The 11544-nt window shown below is 40.7% G+C and overlaps 1 protein-coding gene across 1 annotated transcript; it reads left to right on the forward strand.

Moving 5' to 3' along the window:
- The first annotated feature begins 9835 nt into the window (after positions 1-9835).
- PRPS1L1 (phosphoribosyl pyrophosphate synthetase 1 like 1) lies at positions 9836-10792 on the forward strand. The gene has a single exon (XM_012935784.2). It carries the CDS (start codon positions 9836-9838, stop codon positions 10790-10792), a length of 957 nt encoding a protein of 318 aa, XP_012791238.1.
- The last annotated feature ends 752 nt before the right edge of the window (positions 10793-11544 follow it).

An 11544-nucleotide genomic window follows, 5' to 3' on the forward strand; every position in this document is an offset into this window, starting at 1 on the left:
TTCCCTCAGATAATAGAAAGGATTATATTGTCTTTTTAATTAAAAATAAATGCTAATAATAGACATAATGCTTATATAAAATACTAAATACATTATTATATAACACAAAGCTGCTTTTTTATATGTTTTATGTTCAGAATTTTTTATTTACCTTAAATCATATAAAAATGAGGGGGCTGGAATGATAGCACAGCGGGTAGAACATTTGCCTTGCATGTGCCTGACCCAGGTTCGATTCCCAGCATCCCACATGGTCCCCCAAGCACCACTAGGAGTAATTCCTGAGATTCCTGAGTGAATGAGCCAAAAATAACCCCTGTGCATTGCCGGGTGTAACCTAAAAAGCAAAACAAAAAAAAAATATATAAAATTGAGTTACCTGAAAATATCTATTATTAGAGATAATGTCTAAGATAGTATTTTCCTGATTATTATAATCACTTGTCACTTTTTTTTTTTTGCTTTTTGGGTCACACCTGGCTATGCTCAGGGGTTACTCCTGGCTCTGCACTCAGGAATCACTCCTGGCGGTGCTCAGGGGACCATATGGGATGCTGGGAATCTAACCCGGGTCGGCCACGTGTGAGGCAAACGCCCTACCCGCTGTGCTATCTCTCCAGCGCCAATCACTTGTCATTTTAAAGAGTAAGCAGAGAGAAATAGCTTGAACTTGGAATGGAAAATTCACTATTACAATGTCAATTTTTCCTGCTTCCTTATTTGTTCAATTACAATAAAAATATGAATAAAATTTTTGTGAACTTAAAAGTTTATTCTAAAACATATATAGAAGTACAAAAAAATGAATAGCCAAGATACCTTTGAAGATGTGTGAAGACCTTTTAATCTTAAACTTAACATAACTACATGTTAGATATAAAAGTTATGGGAAGACCTTTTAATCTAAAACTTATCTAAATAGAGAAATTCTCATTTTACTTGGTTTTGTTTTTATTACAAACTGATATCCAATACTTTTCTCTCAAAAGGCAATACAAAATCAAACTTCAAATATTTATCCCCATACAATGCTTAGCATGTTAATGATGATTTTAAGAAAATGAAAGAAGGGGGACTGGAGTGATAGCATAGTGGGTAGGGCATTTGCCTTGCACGCGGCTGACCCTGGTTCAAATCTCAGCATCCCATATGGTCCCCTGAGCACGGCCAGGGAAAATTACTGAGTGCATGAGCCAGGAGTGACCCCTGTGCATTGCCAGGTGTGACCCAAAAAGCAAAAAAAAAAAAAAAAAGAAAAAGAAAAAAAAGAAAGAAAATGGAAGGTCTTTATCAGTGAGAAACACTTAAAGAAAACAATTATGAACAAATTGTATAATAAATAAAACAGGAGAGCTGCTTGGTTTTTATTCAAATATTAGTTAATAGCAGGTGGATATTGGTTAATAAATGATTATCAAATATCTAAGTATTATTTAAAATATTAAAGGTTTTGGGGCTGGAGAAATAGCACAGTGGGTAGGGTGACTGCGTTGCACATGGCCAACCTGGGTTTGATTCCCACCATCCCATATGGTCCCCTGAGTACCGCTAGGGATAATTCCTGAGTACAGAGCCAAAAGTAACCCCTGTACATTGATGGGTGTGACCCAAAAGCAAAAAATTTTTAAAAATAAATAAAAATAAAATAATAAAGGTTTTATATCTACCATGTAGTTATCAATTTCTGTAACATAATACAGACATTCTGAAGTTAGAGTGTATTTGTGTATAGTTTTCAGACAATTTTGTGGCATTTTAAAGTAACACATAAGAATGAAAAATATGATGAGAAAGAATATAGAAGGAAAACAAAATATGTTACAAGGGACAGTAAAATGCATAGAAGCAAATAAATGAATTGTAGCTTTTATTTTCCTAAGTGACACAAGTAATGTAGTTGATATAATCCAGAAGTTTCCAGAAGTGTGATCACCACAATGGCAACACAGGGTAGCTGGTGTCTTGTGATAAACATTATCTAAGGCTTCATGCCACACCTACTGATGGGTAACTCAGGAAATGTAGCGCAATAATCTATATTTCAATACAGCCTTCTGGGATCCTGATGCTTTTTAACTCTGAGAACTGCTGAACCATTCCAAACCACATTGCACTCAATTATTACTTATGGGAATGGACAACTGATCGTAATGTTGATTATAGGGATTAAATTCATAGAAGCAATTAGGGAAGAAAAAAAGACATTTATTTAAAATAGTACTTTTGACTAGCATAAAAGAAAAGCTCGGTTTTTGCCAAAATAGACTTAATATGAGTATCCGCTTACTAATTTCATGAAAACTTCTATTCTCCATGAAAGGGAAAAATACTCTTTTAAATACCGTAAGATATCTCATATAACTTTAAGGAATCATTCTTTTTTCTTTTTGGGTCACACCTGGCGATGCACAAGGGTTACTCTGGCTTTGCACTCAGGAATTACGCCTGGTGGTGCTCAGGGTACCATATGGGATGCTGGGGATCGAACCCAGGTCAGCCGCATGCAAGGCAAACTGTGCTATCCCTCCAGCCACAAGGGATCTTTTCTTACTTGTAATTCACAAATTTAAAAACTTTATTTGTTGAGCCAGAGCAACAAGAGAGGTGTGAGGCCCTACCCGTGCATGCAATGCAACCCTGGTTCAATGTAAACCTGGTTCAATGCAACCCCAGTTCAGTCCCTGCATCATGTATAGTTCACCAACCACTGACAGGAATATGCTCTGAGCACCACTGGGTGTGGCCCCCCAAATTTTATATATGTTCTACTGTCATTGAAAAGAAATTCTATCTAGCACATGAAACCATATTGTTGTTTCTAGCTATTTTCTAATAAAAGTTTTAAGGTCAGCAGAAGTTTTTTAAGTGTGTTTCAAAAATATTCTCACATATTGGGAGCTGGAGCGATAGCACAGTGGGTAGGGCGGTTACCTTGCACACAGCTGACCTGGGTTCGATTCCCAGCATTCCATATGATCTGCGGAGCACCACCAGGAGAAATTCCTGGGTTCATGAGCCAGGAGTGACCCCTGTATGTTGCTGGGTATGACCCAAAAAGCAACAAAAAAAGAAAAAAGAAAATCCTCACATATCTAACTCTAATATTTAGAACTAAAGCCCACTTCTGAATCACAAAATTTCGGTTTCTCTTATTTGTTTCACTCAGCCTTATTTACCTAATCACCATGTTCACATCTATCATATAAAATGACAGATTTCCAACTAAAAGCTCAGTAAACACACACAGTAGTCAACTTTAATTGTAAACAATCACACAAAAAAATGTTAAAGCATTTTTACCAATATGAAGCGCTGTGGGAAATTTTCTCCTAGCATTGTGGATGATTATTATGAACAAAATAAATGAGGTAAGGTAATATTACAATAATGATCTGGAACTGTGAGTCAAATGAGTAAGATTAAAGGCACAAAGAAACTCTTCTTAATAAACAAGCAGATAACTGCTGGAAAGAAAAATATGTTCCTTGCTTGAAATTAACTGCCAAACATTCTCAACCTACACAAAGCTGTCATAAAGGACATCTAAATCTGTCCTTGTTTGTAACATGTGTTGTGACAAGATTTGACAGTTTATCAAAGAACTATAATTGCCATCTAAACATCTAGCATTTTGTCAACTGCAAGTGTGTTTAGTGAAAGCATTTATTTTACTTAAAATACAACAACCACTTTTCTCTACTTTCTGAAAGAATTGACAGTATTTCTTTTCTTCTTAGCTGATCAAACTGCAATAGGACTCTAAATGATTTATGCTGGAATTGTGACGGGCAAAAAAACAATCAGTAAAGTAAGAAATTGATACCAAGTTATACATAAATATTCGGGATATTGACTCAAAAGACCTTGAAAGCACAATTCTCACAGATCTGTAGAGATGACATTTAAATATTCTTGCCTCAGGAAGGAGAAAGATAAAGCATTTTTCTGTACTATGCTTTTTGTTTCCAGAGTAATTTATTAAGAAGTTCTATCTTAAGCAGAAAGAATGTGCTGTTCAGTAGACATCTTTCTTACATGTAACTCATATCATAAAGTCAGTGATAAGATAGATGCTATTCTTAATCTACAGAGACCAAGTAAAACATGAGCTAAATCCCCTTTCAAGATTCATGAAACTGAAATGTCAGAGTAATGAAGATATTTGTATGATACTACTAATGAGTCATATGTTTCTGGAAAAAAAAATTGTCTTATTTATTTCTTAGTGGAGTAAACAGTGCTCATGATGTCCGAAAAAGGGATACAAGTGATTCTGGGCAAAACAGGCCAGTGGTTTAATGCAAAGGCCTGTGGATGCTTCCTGCTCAGGTCCTGGAGTGCTGGGCTTACCTGGGCCATAGGGGCCTGCTACTGGGGCCTCCTAGATTATACCCATGATGCTTAGGGAATCACAAGGTGCTGAGATGCACACATGGGATGGGCATGTGTGAGACATGCACCCTAATCATGATACTGTCTCTCAGATACTGTGAAAAACATTTTTTTTTGTTTTGCTTTTTGGGTCACACCTGGCAATGCACAGGGGTTACTCCTGGCTCTGCACTCAGGAATCACACCTCAGAGGACCATATGGGATGCTGGGAATCAAACTCGGGTCGGCCGCGTGCAAGGCAAACGCCCTACCAGCTGTACTATTGCTCTAGCCCCTGTGAAAACCATTTTTAAAGAAAATTTTTCCTGGTCTTGGGTTTGCAATTTTGTTGTTATCATTTTGATAAGAGAGAACAGTTACATGGGGAAAATTGTGTACATTTTTATATTTTTCCTTCATAATTCCCAGTAAACTTCAATAAAAAGAACTAGAAGTGAAACTGTGAGAGAGGCCCTATTTGAAAATTCAGGAATTACATGTTCTACTTTGCAATTTACCTCTAATTAGCTATTAGATCCCAGTCAAGTTGCTCATTCCTCTGGGCTTCACTTAGCTCTCCAATTGTGATGTTAGACTGGGTGGTCTCTAGGACCATTTTCATCTTTAACATTTTATGATTCTAGGCAAACTCGCTGGGACTTTGTTTGAGGTGCTGTAAGATTCAGAGCAAAAATAGCAGCAAGAGAAAAAAAATTCTCCTACTTAACACCTCACAGAAAATGCAACTAACTATGAGTTTTTAATGTTTATATTAACATTCAGTCCTATTTAGGTAATATTAAGTCTATTTAAAAATCTGTTTTGTTTTTCTTTAAAAACTGAAGAATGTGTGACACATTGAGAACACTAAGAGAAAAATCATCTTAATTGAAGCTGCAAGTACTTTTTAGTACTTCTAAATTAAGCTGAAGAATTTTCTTTAGACATCAGTGTATCTAGTCTTGTTGAGGATGAAAATTACTGGGGATAGGTGGTCTGTAGATTGTGTGACTGGAAAGAAGTTGATTGGGGGATTGTGGACAAGTGTGGGGGCATGCACTGTCAACCCTTATGGGTCTGAATAGAGGAGACACGTGCATTGATGTCAGGGAGAGATATGATTAGACCAGCACAAGGGAAGTGTGATGTCACTTTTGCTTATAGCATATTCATTAATATAAATACACTTTATTATATGAAATAAAGCATAGTCATTATACAAAAACACTTTTTATAGCAAAGCAACGTGTCTCATAGATGATGTCAAGTCTTACTCGTTTTGATTTCATTCCTAACTCCATTCTTCACCTTCTAACCATGAATGTAATCCATCAGGCTAGTTTAAACTGGGCTGCAAGCATTATCTGTAATTTCAATATTTGAAAACTGAATTTTTTTGGCTAAATCAAATCATCACAGAATGGAATGATCTATTTTTGGTACCTCTATTATTTTTATAGCACAGTTCATTGCTAAAATGCTATCCCATTCTACTCTTTGTCTCTTTACTTTAGCACATTGGGAGATTATATTCTAATGCACTTTGAGAGATATATTCTTAAAAATCTTCACTATTCATCATGAATAGCTTATTGTCAAATACATTGATTTTGTTGCAAAAATGATGAAAATCCCAATAATATGTTATTAGATGGCAATAAAATCTGACTGTCCTCTATTGTCCTGACGCAAACAACCTCCCTCCCTTCCAAAGATCAGCTTATGCATTCTTTTGTGACTGGGTTTCTTGCATTTAAAAATATCTCAAAGACATTTCCATATGATTCAACATAAGTCAGTCTCTCTGGTGACTTTTCTATAATGTGCAGTATATTTTTTGGTACTGTTAAGTATTTCTTAGGTTCAGATTTTGCTTTTATAACAATTTCAGAGCAGTTACTATGTGTAGCTCATCATTTTATACTCTGTAACTAGTACAACACCTGGAACACAATGGTTTTGGAAATCCTGACTGAACGAATACAGTAAGAAATAACTTTATTAGTATGTTTGGGGTTACTGTGAATATTTCTTTTGAGTAAACTTCAAGAAGTGGGCACATTCAGTCAAAGATCATAAGCAAAGTTTTGTTTGCTGCATATACCTTCCAATAAAATAGAGCTGCCATTTACTTAAGGCCCACCTGATGTGTGAAAATTATTAGCATTTTGACAATAAGCATTTTGCATAGGCTTATTAAGTGTTTTTCTTGTAGGATTGCCTACATATACCACTTTTAAACTTTAAAATTCAATTCAATTCCCTTTTTCACACTCGATTGAAAACTGTGTCTAAATTATGTTCCAGACACCTCCAACTTAGGAACTACCTTTCATCATCTTATTCTTCTTTTATTCCAGATTGCAGGGCCAGGTGTCATATTCAAGATCTCAAGATCTCATGTATGCAGGGCAATTGCTCCACCACTAGGTTACCCCCACTCCCAGAGCTAACACTATTTTTTTTTTAATTTTTTTTTATTTTTTTATTTTTATTATTTTTTTTTAATTTTATTGAATCACCATGTGGAGGGTTACATAGTTCTCAGGATTATGTTGGTTATACAGTTCTCAAACACCCTTCACTTCACCAGTGCCCATCTTCCATCACCAACCCCCCCAGTATACCTGCCGCCCCCTCCCACCTCCCCAGTCCCAACCCTTGCACATGATATGTTTCACTTCGTTTACGCCTTATTTCGATTACATTCCATGTTTCAACACACAACTCACTACCGTTGTTGGGGTTTCCCCCAAAAAAGAAAAGCAGTCCTATTGCCAAGGAGGCATTTGATAGTTCTCCATTGCTAAGAATATAGAGATATTAAGTCCCGCTGTTTGTTACATAGTTTTTCTTTTTCCCCCTTGCCCCGCGCCACCGAGTTCACGCCTGTTTTAGTAATCGCCACGCTGCCTGACAAGGGAAAAAAAAACCGAAAAGGATGGTTATTTCCCGTCATCAGCAGGCGTGGGGCTCTGGCTTAGTTGATAGACTTGTAGAGTATCTGCAAGCAGTCTCTGGAACCGACGGTCTTGCGCTGGTGTCGGCTCCGGCTCGAGATTCCACCAGCGTCCCGCTGTTCCTTGTACATAATTTTTCCCCTTATATCCCATTCCCACGCCACCAGGTCTGTTTGCTTAATGGACATCACACTGTAGTTGATGACACACCGCGTTTCTTCCCGAGAAAGAAGAAAATTTCTTCTCAGCCGGCGTGGGGATATAGCTTAGTTCAGTCTAGTGAGATGGCTACCACTTTGATTGCCTTCAATATTTCAGCAACAGACTTACTATTAGGATCTCCCACAAAAGTCCGCCCCATTAGAAAGGAACCATTACATATTGCTCATACTAAGATGACATTAAGTCGCGTGGCCGCGGCAGCGGCCGCGCGGTTTTGGGTTTCTGTATAAAGTCCAGGGAAAGTACAACCAGAAATAACATCACTATAAACTTTTACCCTTTTATGGTGCTCATAAGATGGAGAAACCTAGAGAGAGGCTCGGCGTCTCCGTTTTGCGCTCAGGAAAACCGCGGCCCCTGCGCTGTGCTCAGGAGGGAGGAGTTGAGAGAGAGACAGGTTAAAAGAATTGGGGGATGCCCGGGTCCCACAGCTTCAGCACGCCGTGGGGTCTCTGGTCCCATGCCGGAATTAGTTCAGTGGGCTGCTTGGGGTCCGAGGGCGCTCCCTCGGGCCCCTCCATCATGCTCCTTCCACAGCCGGGTCCAAAAGGAAGCACACGTGGGGGAGGTGGGTTTAAGTATCTAACTGCGGTGGGCGGGGGTCGCCGCCCCCGCCCCCTGGGGACTCCCGCAAGCGTGCTCACGTCCTGTTTTGGCTGAATCGGCGTCTCCGTTTTGCGCTCAGGAAAACCGCGGCCCCTGCGCTGTGCTCAGGAGGGAGGAGTTGAGAGAGAGACAGGTTTAAAGAATTGGGGGATGCCCGGGTCCCACAGCTTCAGCACGCCGTGGGGTCTCTGGTCCCATGCCGGAATTAGTTCAGTGGGCTGCTTGGGGTCCGAGGGCGCTCCCTCGGGCCCCTCCATCATGCTCCTTCCACAGCCGGGTCCCGCTAACACTATTTTTTCAACATGCAAAAGAAAGAAAAAAATGTTTATGCCATGATGATTATTTTATAATTTCCTTAAACACTCTGTCATTCTTGGGCCAGGAAAAGCTTTTCTTCTCCAGGGTCTAATATTTAAAAAATTTTTCTAATCTATCTTTTGTTTCAGACTGACAACTCTGAAATTCAATAAGCTATTGACTAGGCCCCATTTAATACTAAATTAGCATTAAGATTTCATTCCCTTATAAAGGCAGGTGTGTCCACTGTCAGCAGGAAAAGCTTAGTCCTAAAGTAGCCCAGAGGCATGCAGACAGCTTCTCTTTGAGATGCAAAACATTAACTCTTTGGAGAAAGACAGACAGGCACCATCCAGATGCAGAAATTGGAGAGGTATTTGGACGTCATAGAAGAGGAGAAGCTACAGAAGAATGCAAAGGTCCTGATAAGGTTATGTAAAGACCATCAATAGTACAAGGCATTGTGACAACACCTGGATTAACTTTTATGTATACAGAGAAATCCAGGCCAAAACCTTTCGGAAGAATTGCATGTAAACTCCTCCCAAAAACCACTGTAGGTTTGCTCTTCCAAGCTTGTGTTCTCTATTTAACACATATTCATTTCTCTCTGAGACAGTTTCCACTTTCAAGAAGCCCGTGTTCTTACATCTTTCTAAGTAAAGTTCTTTTAGTAAAAATTCAATCATGAATAGGCTTGTAATTTCATAATTCAAGGTGATTCAATTTAAAAAAAGAATTTTTTTTTAATGTCTTGCTTGGCTAAATAAATAAAAGTGTCCCTAGAGCAGGGGATGCAGCCCCAAAGACCACAGGGCAGGCCTGTCACACAGTAATGCTCACAAAAAGCACGTTTTTAGGGGTTTTATAGTTTTTTAGTTTTATGCATCCGAATTTGCTCAAGCAACCCCAAGCAACTAGTGTAGGCAGTAGTTTTTTGTTTTTTAATTTAGGCAGTAGCATTTTGTTTTTTAATTAATGAAGGATTTTAATCACACTTTACTTAAAAGTGGGAAGTGGATTACAAGCAATTTTTTTTTTTTTGGTTTGTTGTTTTGGAGCCATTCCTGTAACAGAGCTCAGGGGACAATATGAGGTGCCAGGGATCGAAGTGGGGTTGACAAGCGCCTTAACGCCTGGTGTGTGGTTCCAGCCAGAAAAAGGAATCTGAAGGGTATGGAGCCGGGGTGGGCGTGTGGGGGACAGCAGCGCGTGCTGGAAGGAACGCCAACGACCTGGTGGAGTAATAAACGACCTGGTGGAGTAATAAACGGAAGCCCCAAACGTTCTTCAATCCGCTCCCTCTCTGACTTCTGGTCCTGTCTCCGCAGGAGCGGCGGCAAATCTGGAGGGAAAGTGCCTGGGACCGTGGGCCAAGATGCCAAACATCAAGCTCTTCACTGGCAGCTCCCACCAGGACTTGGGTCAGAAGATTGCTGACCACCTGGGCCTCGAGCTCGGCAAGGTGGTGACGAAGAAATTCAGCAACCAGGAGACGAGCGTGGAAATAGGCGAGAGCGTGCGCGGCGAAGACGTGTACATCGTGCAGAGCGGCTGCGGCGAGATCAACGACAACCTCATGGAGCTCCTGATCATGATCAACGCCTGCAAGACGGCGTCGGCGCACCGGCTCACGGCCGTCATGCCCTGCTTCCCGTACGCGCGGCAGGACAAGAAGGACAAGAGCCGGGCCCCCATCTCGGCCAAGCTGGTGGCCAACATGCTGTCCATCGCGGGCGCCGACCACATCATCACCATGGACCTGCACGCCTCTCAGATCCAGGGCTTCTTCGACATCCCCGTGGACAACCTGTACGCGGAGCCCGCCGTCCTGAAGTGGATCCGGGAGAACATTTCCCAGTGGAGGAACTGCACGGTCGTGTCCCCAGATGCGGGGGGCGCTAAGAGGGTCACCTCCATTGCGGACCGCTTGAACGTAGACTTCGCCTTGATCCACAAAGAACGGAAGAAGGCCAACGAGGTGGATCGCATGGTGCTGGTGGGAGACGTGAAGGACCGGGTGGCCATCCTGGTGGACGACATGGCTGACACCTGCGGCACCATCTGCCACGCCGCCGACAAGCTCGTCTCGGCGGGAGCCACCAAAGTTTATGCCATCCTGACTCACGGCATCTTCTCGGGCCCGGCCATCACTTGCATCAACAACGCCTGCTTCGAAGCGGTCGTGGTCACCAATACCATCCCTCAGGAGGATAAGATGAAGCATTGCCCCAAAATACAGGTCATCGACATCTCCATGATCCTGGCCGAAGCCATCAGGAGAACTCACAATGGCGAGTCTGTTTCTTACCTGTTCAGCCACGTCCCTTTATAAGGGAACTGCTCTGGGATTACTCTGCTTTAAAATAAAATAAAAATTCACAGTTGCCCTCTGAATTATTTTCCCTTGATACTTGAAAAGTTTAGGATCCAGCTTGCACCATTCTGGCTTTCTACGTTGCATACCAGGTATAGAAAAGTTTTATTTCCAAGTTGGAAGGTTGGGGGGAGAAACAGATTGAAAACAATACCTATAGGTTTTTCTTATGGGGTTGGTTGTCTCATGCTGACTTCTTCCATTATGTTGTGAGCCTTGCAGGTTTAGCTAAGGTTCAGCTCCTGAATCCAGACTTTAGAGGGTGCTATGTAAAAGTTACTGGGGAAGTTTAGAATACTTCTCCTGTGAATGCTTTGGGGTTAAATTTGTATGGAACAACAATCTTTGGCAGCTATGCCTAGTCCGCCACCGTCTTGCCACCCTTGATCCTCACTCACATTTGTCATAAGTTCTCTAAGGTCTCTGCTAAATTGCCTCAAGTTCTGAGCAACTCCACACTTTCTTTGGGCTGAAGCCTTAGAAAAACAGCACCAGCAGCTTTCAATTTGAATAACTGTGGGAGATATTCTAGGGTGTGTATACAAGTGCAGTAAATGCATCTTTCAAGAGGACAAAGCTATCACCATTTGGACTCTGTATCCTAATTCTGTTTTGTACCTGTTTGTTTTGATTTAATTTTATTTTTATATTTTGTAGATGAATATCTTTGGATCATTGATCAATATTCCTGTCTTCTAGAAAGCAAACTT

The sequence above is a fragment of the Sorex araneus genome, chromosome 1, assembly GCF_027595985.1.
Source record: "Sorex araneus isolate mSorAra2 chromosome 1, mSorAra2.pri, whole genome shotgun sequence".
In the NCBI taxonomy this organism is placed as follows: Eukaryota; Metazoa; Chordata; class Mammalia; order Eulipotyphla; family Soricidae; genus Sorex; species Sorex araneus.

Coding starts and splice junctions, on each gene's coding strand:
- PRPS1L1 (XM_012935784.2), top strand. CDS start 9,836: ATGCCAAACATCAAGCTCTTCACTGGCAGCTCCCACCAGGACTTGGGT.